This window comes from Colias eurytheme, chromosome 9 (assembly GCF_061535395.1).
Source record: "Colias eurytheme isolate Ceu_HAF_F1 chromosome 9, ilColEury1 Martin Lab GWU primary, whole genome shotgun sequence".
Classification (NCBI taxonomy): domain Eukaryota; kingdom Metazoa; phylum Arthropoda; class Insecta; order Lepidoptera; family Pieridae; genus Colias; species Colias eurytheme.
In genome coordinates this window covers 11602998-11626182 of record NC_142988.1, presented here as the reverse complement: position 1 = coordinate 11626182, position 23185 = coordinate 11602998, and the positions used below count along the sequence as shown (strand labels likewise).

The 23185-nt window shown below is 34.7% G+C and overlaps 2 protein-coding genes across 2 annotated transcripts in view; one reads left to right on the top strand and one right to left on the bottom strand.

The window, feature by feature from the left end:
- Positions 1-23185, bottom strand: part of osp (myosin phosphatase Rho interacting protein outspread) — a 236164-nt gene that overhangs the window by 22810 nt on the left and 190169 nt on the right. The window contains exon 4 of the mRNA XM_090105379.1: positions 4393-4581. Coding sequence (XP_089961505.1) covers positions 4393-4581 — 189 coding nt within the window. The remainder of the gene's footprint in view (positions 1-4392; positions 4582-23185) is intronic.
- On the top strand, positions 17457-18711 carry LOC149906149 (uncharacterized). The gene is made up of 2 exons (XM_090105659.1): positions 17457-17632; positions 18085-18711. Exons 1-2 carry the CDS (start codon positions 17485-17487, stop codon positions 18579-18581), a joined length of 645 nt encoding a protein of 214 aa, XP_089961785.1. The 5' UTR covers positions 17457-17484; the 3' UTR covers positions 18582-18711.

The window sequence follows — 23185 nt, the reverse complement described above, 5'->3', positions numbered from 1 at the left end:
GTTATACTTTCGAGATATCTCTGCACATTTGCACGTGATTATGAGAATTCCGATTAGATCATCTAAATAGGTACATTAAGATGTCACCATATAAGGGATCATTTCTATGTCCTACCAATTAATTACAGAATCTGAATTCACTGATTACAACTAAATTTGGTTGAGTTGATTAAGCGCAGTTTCTCGTCCACTTCCTCAAGTCTATGTACGGATGACACGTTATGTCCGCTACCGTTTTCTATGTATCAATTATCTTCCAATGACTTTAATAAGCTATTTGTATTGATTATCTGCGATTTCATCCAATTAACTGCATGCTGAGATGATCATTATCTTTTTTATGTTCTTCATGATTTATACATGAAGAAGTTTCAGCTTATAAATACGATTTATTTCTCATAAAACTGCTCAAAAGAAGTAAAACATTTTGACAGAGAAGGTTGCCTTGAAATCTAAAACTACCGATATACAAGTTTGAATACTATCTAGTGTCTGTTTAACATATGGGTCTCAATGGCTAGACGTAAAATATTAATATAATGTAGACGATTTTCCAGTCTCCCGTCGTTTCGGATGTTTGTCTCATCATCTTGTTTATGAATGTGAGAGAATGGAGACTGCACCTAACTACACTCGTCTATGTTATTATCTATTCAGTTAAATATAGCTTATAATTTTGAGAAACGGTTATTTGGTTCCTTAGTTAGGCATAGACAAACGTTGTCACATAAACGATAAAACTAAATTTTATAAGTTTGTATGTATTTTCATGATTCGTAAAAGATATGAAAGTCTTCGTCATTTCAAATTTTTTGAAAACGATGAATCAAAAATAACTAACGATTCATAGCGTAGGTCCGTCCTATTAAAATTTTAAGGATAATATTTTTCTCGCTTGCTATAAAACTGTTGTAATGCAAAAATAATCGAAGGTTGACCGTCGTGTGAGTCAGACGTAAGACGATCCTGAGCTAATTACAGCCAGCTATTATTTGTATCTAGCACAGACAACTAGATCGGCCAAATAGTAACGACCTCATATATCTAGGTCGATATAAAGGACCTATTTTCCAGGAATTGTCTTGAACTGATTTTGGGACGTTGACGACGTCATTGGTAGATTTCCAGTCTATTTATAGGAGAAACATCATACCGACATGTAGGAGAAACAATTTAAAAAAAGAGCACGTGTGCCGAGCATACGTATTAGAAGTGAAACTTCTTTGACAAGATTCAAAGATGCCAAAATCGTCACCTTATTGCATGGCGTGACGGTATTGCCATGATGCGACCTTGAAATTTTGCTCTCAACGCGTCTAAAGAAGTTTCACTTCAAAACGAGCATGATAATAGAACATCAAATTCAGATAACTTTAAAGCACGTGCTCACATTTATAATAATTAACTAAACCAAATTAATGAGCAAACGATGTAATAAATTGCATTAATAGATCATTCTCTTGTTTTAAATGATGGACTAATGTTCATCAATTAAAACAAGATGAAATCGTTATTACCGCAAGTTTCTAACAATAAAGATGTGCTTGACAATATTATGTTTCTATTCATTATTTAAATCAATAAAATCTTAAAATATATAAATCTCGTGTCACAATGTCCTAAACCACTTAACCCATTATAATAAAATTCGCACACCATGTGCAGTTCGATGCAACTTGAGAGATAGGATAGTTCAAACATGTAGCCGATGTAGGTACCACGGGCGAAGCCGAGGCGGACCGCTAGTTAGTATATAATTATACATTACATTAGAATATGTAAGAGGCTTATGAAGTTGAAAATGTCAATAGAACTAAGAATTACGTAGAAGCAATTGGCGCATAAGCAGTTGGATGAAATGAGGTCGTCGTTTGAATGCTTTGAAGTTAAACGATAATAAATTGAGTAATGAGAATTCAAATTAACTGAGCATATTTATAGTGTAATTGAAAAATTATATATTTGAATATGTTTATATGAATATCTTCTTGGTAAAGAGGTTGATGAAATTAATAAATACCTTACTTGTAAATTGATGCATAAATTAAACACTAAATCAACAACATGTTCATCATAATCATGTTTTCTAAAGGATGTGTAAATTGTTTTTATTAATACTAGTACAATAATTACCACCTATAATATAATCGATGCTTTCTGTTAGAGTGGATGTGATTTTTCTTTTCTTTCTATTGAATGATTTACTTGGTACTTCTACACGTTCAATAGTAAAATAACTTGTTACTATAGTTATAAGGAATTTAATTCCACAATACACATTGCACGCAGGTGCTTTAAGATGAGCCAATTATGCTACATATTTAGTTTAAGTTTTTATATTTCTGACCTTGTCTAAAAATATATTGAACACGTGTCCTTTTGTAATTGTCTTAAATATAATAACAAATTCTTTCCATTCAATGTACTCGTCAATAGGCATCTTGTCAAAAGAATAATGAATATACAGGTACTAAAATTATGATTTGATAGAAAAATAAAGAAAAAGGAGAATGGGCAAATTGGGCCTGAAACTTGGGCTAGGACCAATACACACGAAATATTGTTGTTGTGATAGATCATTACACATACCTTACGAAATAAATAAAATAAAAAAATAAATCAACCGGGTTCTTGTACAGTCAAGGCAAAAAGTTTTATTTATTTGGCTATTATTTTTCGCACAATAACGGTGTTTTTAATTCGAGTGAAGTAAATATGAATCAAAATGTCACTGGAGTGTTTAAGTTTAACCACAAAAAACGTCTAACTACGTTGAATTATAATAAAGTGAATAAACACGGTTTATGTACCTGTTACAAAACATAATATTAGTGTATTTCGTTTATTAGAAGGCTTATGATTAGTACGTATTTGTAAGTGAAAGTGAATTGGAGTAACATAAAGATATTGTCATTGTCTTATAACAGTTATTTATTGCAAAAAATATTATACACAAAGAAATAAAACTTGATGTGACTGTACAAAAACCCGGTTGATTATTTTTTTATATATATTTTTCCCGTTATGTATGTGTTATGATCTATTATAAAAACAATATCTCATGTGTATTGGTCCAACTCAAGGGTTCAGGCCCAACTTCCATAGTAAAATGCCCATTCTCCTTTGGGACAAGAAAAATCAATGTCTAAATTTTTTGAGCTTTTGTTTAAAAATACTACAAGTTGTAAAATTAATGGGTTCGCTTACAATACTCGTTAAGGTAAAACAATCATGAATCAGTAGGTAATAGAGATGCTGCGTGACACTAGGAAGTTTAAAGAAACAATGCAGTCCTATAAACTAGCTGAACACTATCCAAAATTCGTATTTTTAGTATCAAATCTTCTATTTATCGGAATTTCATTAAAAAGTCGATAGCCTAGATATACGATTTTAATAAAATTCTTCTCTGAATTGACAAACTGTAATTGTTGAGTCAACTTGGAAACCTGGCAACCGGATTTTTGGTGAAGTTTTTAAGGAAAACTTTAATTTAATGGGTTAATTTATTTCAGCTTTCGGCGATACAATAATATGTGCCTTTATTCTTATAATATAGGAGTAGGGCTTTTTTTAACTTTATCATTATGTTTTTTGAGCGAAAGTTTTCCAACTATATTGCCTACTATATTTACAAAGTTAAGTTTATATGAAAATTAAATATCATTACTCCGGAAGCGATAAATTCTGATGAGTAATATCTCGCTGAGAGGTGACTTTCAATCTCGACCGCGTAATCATTGGCTCATGAACAATTTATGGCCAATATCTGGTCCCAGGAAGTCCAAAATATGGTCTTCAAACGTCTAAGTGGCCAAGTGGCGGTTAATAAGCCGTTTGTCAGCGAAAGCGGCGCGTGCGCAAATTGCAGGCTCGGCCTGGACTGGAAGTAATTTTCCGTTTTGTACCGATGAGTTATTTTAATTATTTATGTTGTAACTTGAGTAACGAGAACGTTGGTGCTGATTATCTAACGTTTAATGCAATTAGTGGATAATTAATTGAAACGTTAATAAATTTAATAGGGCGAGTGGCGTTTTATAGTGGCTCTCCAAAAAATATTTTTTTAAAGAAAGCTAAAAGTAGCTAAAAGTATTAAAAGCTTACTTAAAAAGTTCTATACATAGTGGACTCTGTACTTCGAATCATAATTTAATGGACAGTCCAGTTTCCATGCCGTCCAAACTTCCTAGAAAAACTTATCAAATTTCACGTTGCTCCTCGTTTTGCTAATACCCGAGTAGCCTTAGTCAATGTGCAGTTCCACAGGGTGCGAATAGTCTCGCTAAATATTTTCCGCGCTTAGCAACTCGGTCAGGTTGACGTGACGAAGCCAGGCTGTTCGCTCTATGTGTAAACCCAAATACTTTTTGCTAGTACACTAGTACCCACCTTGCTCCTCGGATACACGCTGAGCACGTCCGCCCACCAGCGCGCCTCTTCCCGGCAGGTGCCTTTCACGAAGGTGACCCGCTCCGGCGCCGTGACCGCCAGGCTGTGCGCGTGCCCCGTCACGCTGTCCGCCTCGCTCACCTCCAGCACCGTGGTCATGTCGATGCTGGCTTGCGGGACTGTGTCCGGCTGTAACAATTAAAGTTGTCTTTAGATTTGATGGACGCTTATTACATTTTGGAGTAAGTAGGTATCTTAGTATTGAAGTGGACACAGAGGTCAAACAAATAGGAAATATGACAAGATTATAACAGCTGTATACAAATGTAAATTCAACCTTTAAAAGATTTCAAAAATTTTCAAGCTCGTAAAATCGCACGGTTATTGCAAAGCGGAAATCTTTAGACCTTCAAATCATGAATATTCATGCTTAGAAAGGTTTACCATTTCTGGTAATAAATGTAGGCAATATCCTATTTAGCTGCTAAAGGCAAATTCGATTTGCGATGATGATTTACATTTTACTGGGAAGGAACAAATTAAAGGGACAAACGGTTAAAATGAGCCCGTTGAATTGTTCATCAGTCCTAACTGTAAACGTTAAATAGAAATTCTTATTAAATAGTACTGTCTATATGTTTGTTGATAGAATAAGTGTTCTGTTCGAGAAAATTATGAAAACTAATTGCATGAAATTCGGTATATACCAAACTAGCTTTCCGCCCGCGGCTTCGCCCGCTTTGTCTAAAACATAATAAATTATCTACTATAACCTTCCTCTTGAATCACTCTATCTATTAAAAACGCATCAAAATCCGTTGCGTAGTTTTAAAGATTTAAGCATACATATAGGGACAGAGAAAGCGACTTTGTTTTATACTATGTAGTGATACTTTTAACATAAGTTAGTACCTATTATATATGATAAAGTATTTAAACAAACGCATTACGCTAACTAACTACGCATTACTGCTAATTAAAAAATCTAAAGTAAATCTGCGTTTAATTATTGTAACAGCAGGGCTATATCAATGTCGCATAAGTATGTTTATATATTACTTTAAAAGCCTATATCTCATTCTGAAAGCCGTAATTAGTTCCAAACTCATTATATTTATAATCGTAATAAATAATTGCGTGTAATTAACTTATTAGTGAGCAAATTGCGACAACATTACGACTCATTACATTTAAATTTATGTACGTTTTCTATTTCAGCCAACATGTACATAAAAGTATGTGAATCTTCTCTCCTACATATTTGGTTCTACGACTTTCATATATTCTGTATTTTGTTTCAATTTATTATATTTCTTATCAAACAAGTCTAATATCGTTATCCATTTTGAATAATATGAACAAATGCAAAATGTGTTATTAAATTATAATCGAACACTTTAAAGTACGTATTTTTGTATGTGATAATTTAATGCTAAAAAAAGCTACTTTTTGGATTTTTACATCACTAATAAAGATATGAGAGAACAATCCAACACTTATTTGAAACTCTGGAACTAAAGCGACTTAAATAATTTTCAAATCCACCTCTTATGTAATCCCAGCACGAATGATTATAACCTATTGCTAAGGCATATTGTAATACATGTTTTTTTATCTATCCACAAAAATATATTTGAAATTGTATATCACTCACCGCAAGGACTAACAGTACTCGTGAATAATTATCTGTAATTACGACTTAAGAGCTTAATTTGTCAGTACTCATGTTAATTATATCCGAAAGACATAAATTAATTTGAGACATTTTTTGTGGAATTTTTTGCTCTTTTTTTCAGTGCTTGCTGTTTTTTAATTAAATTTAAACGTAGGGCGATTTTGTGTTACACTTTATTGTAATTTTGTTTTTCATATTAAGTTACTAGCTGTGCCCCGCAGTTTTACCCGCAGGTTTACCCTTAGCGTGATGATATAGCCTATAGCCTTCCTCGATAAATGACTATCTAACACCGAAAGAATTTTTCAAATCGGACCAGTAGTTCCTGAGATTAGGGCGTTCAAACAAAACAAACTCCTCAGCTTTATATAATACTAGCCGCTCCCCGCGGTTTCACCCCCGTGGCTCCTCTCCTGTTGGTCGTAGCGTGATGATATATAGCCTATAGCCTTCCTCGATAAATGAGCTATCTAACACCGAAAGAATTTTTTAAATCGGACCAGTAGTTCCCGAGATTAGCGCGTTCAAACAAACAAACAAACAAACAAACAAACTCTTCAGCTTTATAATATTAGTATAGATTATAGAGAAAAAGTATAGATGTATAGTGCATGAACTGCTTTAGACGACCGCGACGGTAATGGATGCTGATAATTTATGAAGAAAAGAAAAGGAATATATTCCAGTAAGCACTTATCTAATCTCAATTTTCCATCCACAAAAATAACATTCCTTGCCATAACAAAAGTATCAATAAAAGAACAAGTAAAACGTAGCGACATTGTGTGCAAATTCTATAAAATTGAAGATGTAACAATTAGATCGTACAGAACGTATTTGAATGTTATTGAAAAGATTATCAGTTTTACGAGGACATAAACCGAATGGTAGCCCACTGAACTCGGGACCTGTTCGATTGTAAATAATTTACTATTATCACTGCGTTTGACCTATGCTAATGTTATGTGTGGTCCAAAAATAGATGTGAAGCCGGTGTGAATACATGATGCAGTTTGTTTATTAAAACAAATACGAGCGGTGTGCTCATGAATGTATCGATTTTTTATGTAAAACATAAATAAACGGGTGTAGTTAGTATAGGCATCGATTTTGTAAAAAATGTCTAATAGTCTAATGTTAGACTATAAGTGTAAAAATAAAATTATTACAAAAAATCTTAGTTAATTACACTCGATCAGGAAGAGATTATTTATTTATTTATTTATTTACTCTTTATTGTACAACATATTACAATGAAAGTACATAAAACAAAACCATTTAAAATGTACAAACGGCGGCCTTATGGCTCAAAGCCATCTCTGCCAGGCAACCAGGCAAACAGGATTAATGCGAGTTAACCGCCGATACTCTAAATAACCTGATATTCAAGCAGTATTAAATCCCAAATAACTTACGCCCGCATGCATTAAAACGTCAGAAGCACGTATCGCACAGATTACATAGAACGCAAACATCAATCGAGCCGGGAGCCGAGGAGAAAGCCGAAAATAATGAAGCAGAAAAAGTGAAAATAAATTTCGCGTAAAACACGTTAACGAAACCAATTAAATCGAATCGAAACGCTTCATAAGCGTATATCAAACTTTATTAATCGCAGCCAATGAGACGTAAAGACAAACCAGATTTATTGTACGGCTTTCGCGTCCAGAAATGGTCTAATTTGACACTGGATCGCGACCGCCATCGATATTATGCAACCGGTGCATTCCTGGACGCGGCGGTATCGAAAAAAGTGGCGTACATTGCGCGCTGCGTTGCCATAAGTTACGAGAGGCATACGTAAGCGGTAATGTATTTATGTAATGAGGTAGTGTCGCGATAGTTTTGCTTAATAACCATTAACGATTATGTAAGCCGTGCGACAGTCGAGCAATAATTTCGGAGTAGCGGGACCCGGCCATTCAGTACCCAGTGAATGGGATGGCATGGCCCGTTGTCATGGCGACAACGCCTGTGCGATAGGTTTATGTGCGCCGTAGATAAATGCATAAGTGTAAAGACAGCGTAAAGGATTTATTGTTGTAACCTAAATATTAGCGAAACGCCTGTAGGCGTTGTATCTTGAGTGTTTATTGGATATATACAGCTGGATAATCTGTGGATGCTTTATGTGTTTCGGTCGCGTTTGGGACTAGAACAACTTTATTGTGTATTAAATTTACGTTGGCAGTTAATAATCTTCTCTTATATATAAAAATGAATCGCAAAATGTGTTGGTAAGCGCATAACTCGAGAACGGCTGAACCGATTTCGATAATTCTTTTTTTATTATATTCCTTGAAGTACGAGGATCTCTTGATGTAGAGAAAACGTAAATATGTAACTTACTTTAGCTCTTCATTGTACATTATATCGTGTACATCGAAAAAAGTATATTTTAATAGCGCTTTTAATGAAACATAATCATTGCATCATAATATAAATAATCATTTATGATTATTAATTTAATTTAAGTCATATCTTTCGTTTTACCTTGCAAAAATATCACAAAAGGCTACGGCGATTTCAGTCGTGTTATCAAAATCGTTTCTGTCGAATGCAGTAGGTACCTGCCTATGTTGAACTCAAACTCAAACATTTAATTAATCAATTAGGGCTCAATTAGGGCCCTAAGGGCTCTTTCAATTTATGCGTTTCCTATCGAACCGCTGCCGCACGTTTTCCGTGCCGCTAGTTTTAACCCGGTGCCGTGCCGTTGCAGTACGTTAGCAGTCCGTTACCAAACGCTTAAATTGAAAGCGTATCTGACTGCCGTGCGTTTGTATGCTAGTGCTGTTTTAAATTTATTTGACACCAGTTAAGCCATGGACTCTGACGAAGAAACATTACTGTTAGAGCTCTTGTTGAAAAACATCAAACAAAAAAATAAACAAAAACTACGCCTCCGTAAAAGATGATTGATTAGATTAGATCAAAAAATTAATTTTTAGAGCACGAATATTCTCTGTCAAATCATATCGATATTTTTTAATAAAAATATCAATATCGATATTGATATTTTCAAAAAACATCGATACGATATACATATCGATACTTTATTGCATTTCCGACATCCCTATGGGACTTGTGACGTTGCCGTCCTGATGTCGAGCGTTCGCGGTACGGAGTTACGGACGCCGCGCTGCTGCCGCACCGTGCATTTTGTATGAAAACAAACGACCGGACGTGCGCCGTACGACAAACGCACCGCTACGGCACTGTAGCGGTCCGATACGAAACGCATAAATTGAAAGAGCCCTTATAGAAGCACTTTTGAATCGTCATAATCGTTATTCAAACAAACATTACATATAAGTAGAATTATGAAATTATTTTATTACTGATATAAAGTTTAATATGACGATTCATATTTTAATGTTAATGTTTAACCATCAACGGGATGCTAATTATTTGTTACACGCATGCAAAGGGACCGTTAGGTGAGCTATAAACGGACGATTAGTCGGTGACCACGTCTTAGCTAATTTCTGTTTAGGCTGGTTATACAATTGCGACTTATTTCAATCATACTGGTTTTGAATTCTCTTGATATAGATTAGAAGTTACACTCATATTCAGAGGAGTTTTTTTTTAAATTTTGTATTTCAAAAGCAATCAGCAGAATTTAAATACGTTATCAAACTTTTAAACAACAAAATTTTAGACAATTACTTACTGAATATTTTTTCAAAATAGATAAAAGTTTAAGGATTTATGTAATTTATGTACTCATCTTGGCTCATAAGTAAAAAAATAATAGCATACATACTTTCTTCAATATGTATTCCTTCTAAATAAAAGAAGAAAAAGTATTAAGTATATCTAAATTGAGGTTGATAATATTAAACTGAAAGTGACTGCAATAAATGTTCAACTCACCTTTTTGAAAGTCATAAAAAAGTCGTTCGTGTATAACCAATGTAAGGGTAATTTAAACATTAACGTTAGGCAAATGCAAATTGATGGTAAACAGTCCCATAGAGGCACTAACCAGCTGGAGTCAGAGAAACTCGGCTCTAATAGCCTTAGATAAGAATATTTAATGCATTTCTAGATATTAACCGTTGTTTGGAAATAATCAGATACAGCGTTAATAATATTCGCGGTATTCATTATAGTAATGAATAATATAATACTGTTACTGTAACTTATTTATAGCAATGTATCGTATGGTAATGCTTAAAATAATTGGAATACTCTTTTAGAGATTTTTTACTTCTTACAGCTTACTAGAATTTGGGCTTTAATTGCATTTACTTAATTTACTTAAGATTATTGCAACGGCTTTAATTTTTTTCTCATTAATCTATTAAATATTTGATGATAATCTTCTTATTCATCCATACTAATATTATAAATGTGAAAGTAACTCTGTCTGTCTGTCTGTTACTCAATCACGCCTTAACTACTGAACCAATTTGCATGAAATTTGGTATAGAGATATTTTGATACCCGAGAAAGGACATAGGATAGGTTTTATCCCGGAAATCAAACGGGAACGGGAACTATGCGGGTTTTTCTTTGAAAGCGCGGGCGATGCCGCGGGTGTAAAGCTAGTTTTAAATATTTTAATTGTAAGAATAACATCTATCAAATAAGGCAGAAATCTCATCTAAACCATCAGATTTGGTAATGACTAATGATTGATGTTTCTTTATGTATCTAACCTAAATCACAGAATAATAACTAGTAACTAATAACTATCTTAATTGTAAATTAATGTAAAGCTTGAATTTCCAAAATAATCATCTCTCTTATATCAATTTGCACTTGCTAAACCGCATTGTCACAAGATAAACGAAGCCAATCACATAAACTAGTCATCGGGACCGTTAAGAGGTATGCGCCTACGCAGGTGCCCCACGCACGTAGATAGAGGTCAGGGGGTGGAATGATATCTGTGGACTAATTGAACGATATATGGAGTAGATAGATACATTATTGGCACTATAATCGTTTCTTAGTTAGGAAAACTTTGGAGATGGCTGGATATTATAGTCTATACCGTTACACATTTTATACTGCTTTCTGAATAATGCGCGGAATGAGCGTTTTTCCTAAGCATTATACTTTGTAAATATTTGTCATTTAGAAATTATGTCTGAACTATGAATTCACATAATATGATATCATATATGTACCTAGTTGAACTCGTGCTGAACAGAAGACTTAATCTACAGAAAAACTGCACAAAAAAGGATAATCTTCAAACAAGTATGTTAAGCATCCACTCAGTATTCAGCGAGATAGAGTCACCAATCGGTTCGTAATTCCATCGGCCATAATTGGCGACGCTAGCCCACATTCGACAGCTGGCTAAAGGGCCCGTAATAATAGATGTGGTGACACGCGGCGACTTTGAGCGAGATAGGGTTGCTATGGTAACGATTCTGTTTGATTACAGTAACTTGTGGTTTATGTGAAAGAGAGTAGGGATATAATCTATAATTTCGTTTCCTAAGAAGGTGGTTTTTACATTGAATTACAACTGAAACTATTTTTTTAACCAATAGTCACAAATAAAATGCTTAAGTAATAAATATCAACTGTAACTCTCTATGAACTACGGACTCTAGGCATGGCCTAATTCTCGGGTTCATTATTATGTACATGCATTAATTCCTTAACCATACAAAATTCAGTTATTATTTATACCATTTATTGGTTTTCAGAAACACAAAGATCTACAACACTAAACACAAAAGCAGTGTTTCCAATAACACCACACCAAATTGTATTAGCTAATGTTAATTCTGATCTACAACACTAAACACAAAAGCAGTGTTTCCAATAACACCACACCAAATTATATTAGCTAATGTTAATTCTGATCTACAACACTATAAACACAAAAGCAGTGTTTCTGATAACGACCAAAGCAAATTATAAGCAGATACTAATTCTGATAGCCCTGGGCTCAACTGTCACCATTTATACCGAATGTGGAACATGTTGCTGGTAATCTGTCGATGATCGCTCGTGCTACACTATGAGTGGAATTACTAGCTTTTTCACGACATTTTACCTTTAATCTTAATACTATTATAAAGGCGAAAGTTTGTATGGATGTATGGATGTGTGGATGTATGGATGTATGGATGTATGGATGTTTGTTACTCTTTCACGTAAAAACTACTGAACCGATTACAATGAAATTTAGCACACATATAGAGGGTAACTTGGATTAACACATAGGCTAGGTTTTATCCCGGAAATCCCACGGGAACGGGAACTATGCGGGTTTTCCTTTGAAAACGCGGGCGAAGCCGCGGGCGGAAATCTAGTTTAGATATAAAACATTTTTAATTCGTAAGCCATGATTGGATATTATCGAACTTGCTTATGGAAGCAAGTCAGTTTCAAAAATATTGGTGGATGACAATCAAATTTCAGAAGTAGGAGTAATTATGAAACAGGATTGTTTCATATTTTTTAATTTTTTGTATATTAGGTACTTTTTTTTTATATTTTTACTGAAACAGAAATCTGAACGGATACATGCTTCTTGTTCCCTATTATTACGGTATTAGGAATTGGAAGCGAAATTATGCCGTGTGGACCAAACAAAATAAATGTGTATTTCCAGTGTGGAGCCCCTAGCTCCACTTAACCCGTCACGCCACTGTTTTATAGATAGAAATCGATTATTTTCCTATCAGAGTACTGTAAAGTTATGCATATAATCAGAGATATTAACGAGAAAGTGCAATAATAACAAAAATATACATCAGCTAGAAATCACAAGCTGTGACGGTATGATTGACTATCACGCGACGGCCAAGTCATGAGCGAAGGCGATTATTAACTTATTATTAAATGTAATATGGCTTATGGCTTACAATTATTTATTACACGCTTTATATTAGCTTCACCTGTATGTTTGTAACCGACTTCTTTGGGCGCGATTTTGACCCACTTTAAACGGCCAGATTTCGTTCAAACTTTGTAGATTTATTTAGGACCGATGACAATACACTAATTTGATAAAATAAATAATAGTTAAAAAAAAATAAAAAACACGCGTTTTATAGAAAACCGAACTAAAAGCGTGTTTTTTAGTTTTGTCAAACTATTATTATTTATCGTAATGCGATCTGTTATAGCATTCGTAATAAAACGATATATTATATTATAATTAGCTGAGATAAGTTAAATTAATGGTTAATGCAGGTCTTGAAGATGAAGATAAGTGGTGAAGTTATTATTTATATTGAATTTATACGTTACATTTCATAATTTTATTAAGGAAGGAAGAGATAAAGGTGTAATAATTATAGTAATTATTGGAAATTACTGTTATATTATGTCCCAGGTTAAATATTTCTTCCATTCAGCGTTAAATTAAGTTTGATTCCTTATAATACATGTTTTGTAAAGTCATTCTACGTGTTTTTCATGCAGGTGTGAGCATTATTTTTTGTGAGGTATCATATCGTTGAATATAAGAAGGCACAAACGCTGTATTGTAAAGAAGAGTATAATAAAAATTATACTATTTATATTTATTACATTTTCTTACAACAGACCACATTTTTTAACTCTAAATCTATAGCAATTTTAGATACTCTCATTATTGGCCCATTAAAACACCATTCCATTTAGACAGCAGCAAGACTTCGAGCTTTGAGTTTTGCGGTCCACCCGTTAATATTTACTCGTTTTGAAGTAAAACTATCGAGTAATACTGAATGCGAGTACTGAGCATAAATATAGTATTGTACTGTAAACCGAAAGCACAGAATACATAATAGTAGCTAAACACTACAGAACGGACACTCTCCGCCTCCCGCCAAAATTAAACACTTACCTCACCCCGCACGATCACGCCTTAGATGGCCCGCATTTTTCTGCAAGGACGATACGCAACGAAGATTGACTTTGGATTTGTGATAATCGTTTTTCGTAAAAAATAGTTAGATATTGTGCTGTTTACGGATGTATTTCATCAGAAAAACGCGAATTTCTTTACGCTAGTCACAAAATATGTGCCAACCATAAAGCGTTAACACACACATTTGCAGTCTCTACAGTGTGACTGTCAAAAATAATTTTGTATGGAGTGTCCGGGGTGTGCCGAAAGTACCAAATCGCCAGCGCCTATCACTTGTCCACACTGCGTCCACTTCCTACCTGCGGCTTTGCTATTAGGGCGATATCGGTTTTTGTATCGAAATAGCGGTCCGCTCGATTGTGGTTGCACTGTCGCCGATTGTTTCCGTGCTTATCAGGGTATGAAGCTGTATGCTTCATGAGATTTAAACGGTTAGCACGCGAGCTTTGTAGAGTATGGCTGTTTTCATTTGATTATGACATTGTAATATAGGTACCTAAATATACATATACAAGAGAGATAATTCTAAACTCACACCAAAAGAACCGTATTGTATTAAGGTTTCCATAAAGTTTGAAGCATAAATTAGGAATAAGAGGAAGGAAAACACGCCACTGTTTCTTAATGAATTAAACTTAGTTAAATAAATTCATCCGATGTTTCTTTTATCTAACTATCAACCTTTAGTACCCTTGTTACATTTACATTTTCATATATAGCTTAACATAACATCCACCACAGTCCAAAAACACTGAAAACGAAAAGCCTCGCTCTCGACGGAAGTGTCACCGACAGACAATGCTCCATTGTGGAGTAATTACCGGGACATTCCAGCTCATTGTCGTGTGACCCACTTTCCTTTCGACCTAACATCACATCGCCGGTACAGAAGGGCTAGCTAGTCTGTGCTTAGTCTAATGTTGATAGACACAATATATCAACATTTCAAAGAAACGCAAGTCGTCTGTCGTCTACACTAATAGCGAAAAGATTTGCAATAAATAAGTTAAATAATAAATGATTTTCTTTCTTTCAATAAAATGATATTATTTTAGCAGTAGGGAGGTTAGATCAAGGTGACATAAATCTGACTTTTATCCCGGGTCAAACGGCGCTGAAAGTTTATGAATGCCACTAAACTAGAACTTGAATAATACTGTACCTCTAGAATTTCACATTGACTAGTTTGATAATATCTTAATTGACAAAACCTACGAGTACATGTCTTGTACTGATGCAAAAAAATCTTCGAGTTCATAATAATTTCATACAAAATTAATTTGGCCAAACATTTCTTTTATCTTAATTCAAATGCCTGCCTCATCACCTGTAATTAAAGTTACATACATATATGGAACAATAAAAATTAAATATGAACGCTCGTTAGTGTGTCGTGGGCTTTACTCGGCCATATTTAATCATCATGTCACATTACAATACAATACGCAATCAAGATCAAAGGGAAACGGACGAAGCATGGAATTGTCGCATGTATTGTAATTATAAAATGTACCACTATTATTGTGTTTCGACAAATACTATCTGGTTTTGTTGCAACAATACAGATAAAAAACAGTTTTGTGTGCTTACATTTTTAAACTAATTGCAACGGTTGATAAAAAATTGTGAATTAAGCATTAATTATGTTTGGGTTAAATATGATTTTGTTAACTTTGAAGACAACATATTTATCTGGTTTTAAAATGTCGCCAAATAAAAACTTTAAGCCCTACCTTGCTATCATTGCAGACCCATTAGTAAATTTGAAATCGCATTAGTAAGAGACATAGTTTTTACCATAAGTGCATTTTGGCTGTAAATCTAAGTTTCTTGGAATGCTTTTAAATCTTCACAAGACAATGCGGGTTATCTGTAAGATAGGTGCAGCGGTTTAGGTGTGAAAGTGGAACGAACAAACAAATATTTCTAGTGAGGAGATAAATTAAGAAGTCTACTTATGTACTCTATGGCAAAGAATTTGATAATACTACGAAGATATATTTCATATGTCTAAGGTATGATGCGTATTCTAGCATATTCTATTTTGTTAATTAAATAGGCATATATGTACCTAAGTAAGCTGAATATCATCGCTCGATAAACTTTTTGTAACCACTTAGCTCAAATCTCGGTCTCCCAAATGAAGGAAACAGTAAATCCACTTTATCATCAGGCAGTACATAATACGTATGTGTTTATCCATTTACAATAGCCTGAGTTATGTGCGCTAGAAACATTTACATAACAGGTAGCCTCTAGCTCTAATGATTGCACATTTGGGGAACAAGTGATGAACGGTGAAAGAGTAATCTATGTATTTTCGAAATGATAGAATGCCGAATGAAATATTTTTATATAATAAAGGTTAATAGAAATATTGATGTTACAGTATCTGAATGAAGGAGTCTTTTACAGGTGCATGTAGTTTGAAGTAAAAAAAAATATGTATCATACTGGATTTTGTTGTCCTATGTCATTACTCATTATAGATAGCGGTAACGAAATAAGAAATGTTAAAATAATAAGTTTAAAGTTATTTCCTTATAACTAATAAGACATTAATTTTAATTAAATTCCTGATAAAAGTAACAATGTTTAATTAAACATAAGATTACTCGAATATAAATTCGATAATGGATGAATATTTAAAATCAAACTGTATTAGTTAAAATAGTACCTACATCGCTGTGTCTCGTCCCTTGTACCAAACAGACATCAAGGGTCGCAATCAAAGTCCGCCGTTTCCGCGATGGCGTTTAGAGCATTTGCAAATCACTATTTATTATGTTTGCAGTCCACACTTCGGCTCCCAACTGCTTATCAAGCGCTGACTGATTGTGGCCTTTCGTGGGCTTAGATGGCAGTGGAATCGGGTCGACGAATGTGAACATAGAGGTATTAAGTTTTCTTTATTTTCATATTGGGCGATAAGTTCTTACATAGGTTTGTACAGTTTTGGAGTGTGTATACCTATCTGGCCTTGGCCTTGCTCGCATTAATCCTGATGAGCCTAAGGCTTTATCGTAAGAGGTAGGTACTTATTTAACGTTACCATGAGTTTTATTTAACTGTTTATTGTATTTAAATGTTTTGAAATTAAATAAAACCTTATCTTTCTGAAATCTAACGCTTAAAAGTCATCCTTTTATTTGTTAAAAATACTTAAATATTTAACGTATGTTTAGTATCATGTACGCAAAACAGGATTGTTAATGCACGATCCGTGTCAAACAAATAAAAAAATAAAGTTTATTTGAATCGCTATAGAATAAAGGTTTTATGTGTTTAATATGTATGTACACACTCTTTGTTTGCAATACATACATTTACGTAATAATATATTGTATACGCCACCGCGGCGCGGCGCGGCGGGAAGCGCTTCCTAGCGTGAGCGACACAGCGGGGAAGCCGCTTGGAAACCGCGGGGCGGGAGGGCGTAAGCGCTTGCTACACGAGGGAAAGAGATAGCGCTACGCAGCTGGCGGACGCGGAGCGTGCAAGCGGCTGCGGGGCATACATAGTTACTATACTCTTTGCTGCGGGGACTGGGGAGCGCCGAGCGGACAGTCGCCGGCGTCATCGCGTCATGAGCGGTTGTGCCATGTCTTTCGAAGAGATACTCGCGAAAGTCAAGCAGCACCCGGAGCTGTGGCTCCCGACGCACAAGTACTACAAGTTTAAGTCGCACCAAATCAAGGCCTGGGAGCAGATTGCGAGGGAGCTCAATATAGAGGGTAAGGGTGTCGGAGCGACGCGTCCTACGCGCGTCCGTCGTTGCGTAGCTTAGTTACAGCGATTAACGTCACACGACAACGTCACACGAATACAATGTACGTTTTGTTGCGCTGATCGATGTCTACCTGTGTTGTACACCTAAGCACACTTACAATAAAATTACTTTGTAATGAAACAAATTTATTAAATATTTATGGATGTGAATGTTCTTGCATTTTACATCGAATCGATACGGAATACGGATACATACATTAATATAAGTAATTTTACATAGGTATACAAGCAGTTCTACGTGTACCTATTGTTAATTGCAACTCAAAAAATATACATTATATGTATTTATATCCTGTTAAAATCTATTAACTAAAACGAGTAAAGTCGTAAAACGGTCTTTTAGGTAACTTAATATTTTCTGGAGCATTAGAAAAACCCACCCATTTTTTGTTTACAGAAAAGCTACTGAAAGCAAGATGGAAGTACCTGAAAGACCACTACCGCAAGGAAATGAAGAAGATCGTGGCTAAGGACTTGGAGAAGTCACGCTGGCACTACTTCGATCAGCTAAGCTTCCTCACAGAAGAACTACTCTCAGAAGGAAAGAGGACAATATATAAAGAACCGCCAGAGACCGACAGCGATCAAGAACCACCGAAAAAATCTATAAAGATGCTTCCAGAACCTTCTAGCAGTACGGCAGATCCCAGTCTATTCATGATCAGTAAGTTGAACGAAATAACAGACAAGATAGATAGCCAAAGCGGGAGCAGTGAAGATGTAAAGAATGACCCAGACTATATGTTCCTAATGAGCGTCCTGCCAACTGTCCGAAATTTGTCAGATGTACAGAAATTTGTGTTCAGAGGAAAGATAAACGAATGGTTGCTAGAAGCACTAACTCAAAATGAGTATTCCGAACAGTATGAGCCAAAATACATAGTTGACTCATAGCGTAAACTTGATGAAATTGTTGAAAATATCTAGTGAGTGATTTTCTTTGGAAGACAAGACTTTAAAGTGAGAATTAGGTTATATTTATGTTAGTTTGTAAGGTAAACATTAGTTATGAACATTATTATTAACTAGAGGTCCGCCCCGGCTTCGCCCGTGGTACATATTTCGCAATAAAAGGTAGCCTATGTCCTTTCTCGGGTATCAAAATATCTCCATACCAAATTTCATGCAAATTGGTTCAGTAGTTTAGGCGTGATTGAGTAACAGACAGACAGACAGACAGAGTTACTTTCGCATTTATAATATTAGTATGGATTTGAACATGATAAAGTGTACAGTCTGCACAAATTATTGTGTTTTTAGCACGCTAAGTTTTAAGATATTTTCCTATGTAGGTACAATACACGATATTTGAATCTTCCAAGTTTGTACATAATATTATGAAATAAAGATTTATGGCTATATTTTCCATATTATTAATTATTACCTCTACTGCAATATTAAATGGTAAAGAATCATAATATAAATTAATATTTTACAAAACAAAAAAATATGATTGTGTGAACAAAATATACACAGATTTTTGATAAAACTACTTAATCTTTTCAAAATAAATCATATTGTACTTTAAGTCAAAAAATAACATCCGTAAACTTCACCTAATTCTACATACCAATATGAGCGTTCTTTTATAAAATCTAACATCGTCGTCTGTTATAACCTCGGTGCAAACCCCAGACAACATCACAGACCACAGCTAGTATACAACAACAAAGACCACGTGCTCACCAATGGAAACCGAAGCCGTCGCGCCCCGCTGCGGTAATCAGACCCGTGACCTAGCTCACTATACTCCAACTATATAGCTATAGGTACAGTATGATCTACGCAGTTGACATCGTTCAATTGACCTCGGGACGTTTTATATTCTAATAGTAATCACGTTTGAGTACCTTTGAAATGTAAAGAGAATACATATGTACATTAACTTCTTAAGAAATTTTTGAATAATTTGCATAAAAACCAGTGAAAAGACTACGACATAAAATATTAATGTTCGCTTTTAATAAATCCAAATAGGAAGAAGATAGAAAACAGAAAATTTTGAAATATTAATCCAACTACAATATAGACATCATGTATTTTAATACCAGTACTAAGTTAGACTTTTGCAAAACTAATGCTTTGCGATAACATCCCCTATAATAACAATATTCACAAATCACAGGTATCTTCAGCAAATAAACAAATTAGAAACTCGATTGTGCCATATAAACAGACACAAATGCAGGTAATTAATTCGTTAGCTAATCAGCTGGTAACCGCGCAGCAAACACGTAAAGTAGGGTAAAAATCACAATAGCGGTTCTTTTGTAACTCTACACATTTCTATTGCGCGAGGGAAGTTATTCACATTATTAGGTCCAGGTTGATAATGGTTTTTAGATATTTTTAATCTTCTATTAAACATGAAGTTGTAGATATTATTAAAACATCAAACTTTTCTTAAACCCCTACCGCAGCTCAGCTCATCTGACAATCTGGGAACTACTGAAGATGTAGACCTCTTACACAACACGCAAATTTTGGAAAATCTCCGTATGAGAACGCCTCTCAAAGTCGCACCTACACTTTCGATTTCAGACACACTCAGGTAAAAGGTCGCATTCGAAGTGATCTATGCTATTGATCTTTACCAAACAACAAGGAAGCATTGCAGGTGAATCGCCGTAGGTGCGCTTGCGCATCGCTTGCTCAACGCGGCCGCATTCCGCCAACGGCCGCGGGAACGAGCGAACGTTTGTTAAGTTACCCAATGTTTGTGCTTTTGGGAAATGTATGAGAAAGAGAAAGATGTTTCACAGATACCTCTTTTAAATAACGTAAAACTTATGAGTTTCAACGTTTTGAAGAAATCTTGAAAATGGGCAGAGAGCATCACTTTCTATCAGGTGACCTGCCGGCTCATTTGCCTGATTAACTATAAAAAAAGTAATGCAGGCTTTTAGCCGTTGGATAATACTGACGGACGGTCTTTTTACTTCAACCAATGCTCTTCAGACGGTATCATCCATCGGCCAAAAATCTCCGAATTACCACGAAATGATAAATAGTTTGACAACAAATCCTTTCGCGTCTTTCCGCTGCGCTAGCTTTACGGTTTAATGGTCTCGATATAATAGCACGTAGGTAATAATATCGACTAGACAATATTTCCATATTAATTACCATTGATTAGAATGCAACGACAACATTATAGATCGGATATTGTTAACACTAATTGCTTAATAACGTTGAAATATGAACCCGATCGGACTGCATGGAACACTTTGTCATTAAAGCCGGGCGACAGACCGTGATTAACAGAAGTTGGCGCGAAGGCGATATTAACAAATAATTAAAAAATGATCTGTTGTCCAGATAATATCGGCGATACTTCCCGCTGACGGGCGTGAATATTTAAAATTCGACGTAATTAGTTGATACAATTTGTGGATAAATAACATTCGATGTGCAGGAGGTCTCATTAAATCTGTTTAATTGAATGTTATAAAATACTAGCGGTCCGCCCCGGCTTCGCCCGTGGTACATATGAAAAATAGATGTTGGCCGATTCTCAGACTTACCCGATATGCACAGAAAATTTCATGAGAATCGGTCCACCCGTTTCGGAGGAGTATGCAGACTAACATTGGGACACGAGAATTTTATATATATGAGATATGGCTATGGCGCTAGCTTAAATCGAGCGTTATGGGTTTGTTTATCAACAGGTTAAATTAACAGTGGTAAATGATTTAAAATACATGAAGCGTGGGTAATTGCTTATGAAAGCTTTATTAGTTACTTAGACAGCGGAGAATTTAGGGAAGACAGCTTTCTGAAATGATGAAATCCCCATGTTGTTTTGATTACTTTTTATATATTTACATTTCGTTATATTCTCCCTTGGTTCAAACTACATTATTACTACATATTATAATAATTGTACAAAGTCTACCCAACCTTCTTAGTGTACCTTTATTTGGAATGCCACATTCTTATTTCTCATAAACATTTTGCAAGAAGATGGCCTCTGCCTTGACAGATATATCGAGTAATTACGCTGCAATTTTTTCGAGAATTAAATATATCATTAAATATAAATCATCATTCCAGTTAACGACTTGGACATTGCTGCCTTCGTATATTTAAGTTAATATCAAGTAATTGTATGTTTATATGAGATAATATCGAGACTAGTCATTTGATTGAACATTACCTTAGTTATAGGAAAATATCATTGTTTATGTGTGTTTTAGATATAAATTAACGACGCGTGCATGTTGAAATCGTTGAGATCTTCTGAATTACAAAAAAATAAGCTTACAAAAATTAACGCAAATTAAACCTCAGGACTAACGCACTCCGTCGATTATTGTATTAAAAATTTTCTTGTATTATAAAATTTAACTTTTTAAAAGATGTAGTTGATTGTGAATAAAATAACGGAAGTTACAGTGAAGTTACGCTTTTGTGGCGTCAAAAGGTAAACATGTAAACTAAGTCGCGGCCTTCAGGTTATTCAGTCAACTGACATTATAAACCAAGGACCCGCCGCAGGTCGCCACAATTGGCCCAAACAAATTATGCCCCCGAGGCAGATTAATTGTATCGAATAAATGAAATAGTAATTGGGCGTTTAGTTTCAATTATGTGTGCCCTACAGCGAATTCTATGTAATTCGATCGTGACAACCGTATTGATGCATTAAACACCCACTGATTGCAATGCTATTAGAAAAATTATCGCTTACACCAGAGGGCGCTGACCATTGTCTCGGAATTGGCTTCATTTGGAAAGGTGATGAATTGCTTTTAAATTATTGAAACAATTAGTTTTGTACGCTGCAGGCGCTTTTCGAGGATTTAAAATTGATCGCGTCCGTGGCATTTTCGTGTGATGTAAACGAATGTTATTATCGAGTGGACACGCGTGATTACCGGCTTGTCAATGAGTTTTGTAATTTACCTTGTTTTGGACGTTTTACCGCCACAGGGCAACTATTTTGTAATACCTAGTATGGCCTGATTTTCAAAAATTACGACAAAATAATAGTGCTGAAGTAAAGTATAAGTTTGGGTAAAGAAAATAATATGTAACATTACGTATACTGTACTGCGATGTAGCAAATCGTCTAATTACTCGTAATTGACAACATTTCATTTTTTATAAGGCCAAGAAAGAAAAAAACCGTTTCTTTATTTTGCTCTTGCGATTACAGAAAAAAAATTATTTCATTTTTTAATCGCATATTTTAAGAGAAATTAAATAAAAACGATAAAAGTGATGATGACGTCATACATACGGAGGAATAAAAATACGCCTTAGCCTAATTTAAAAAAAGCTAAAAAAAAAAACTATCACTGACATTTACAGGGTATGGCATGTGTCAAATTTCATATTAATGTCATTTTTGTGAATTATTCATGTAAACAAACTTTTAAATCGTGTTATTGTGTTTTGGTTTTCTAATTTAATCTCATTAGCGTGATGTTTGTTTGATTGGAGTTGGACCAATTCATTTATATTATACAAATAGTGCCTATAGTGTTCATAAT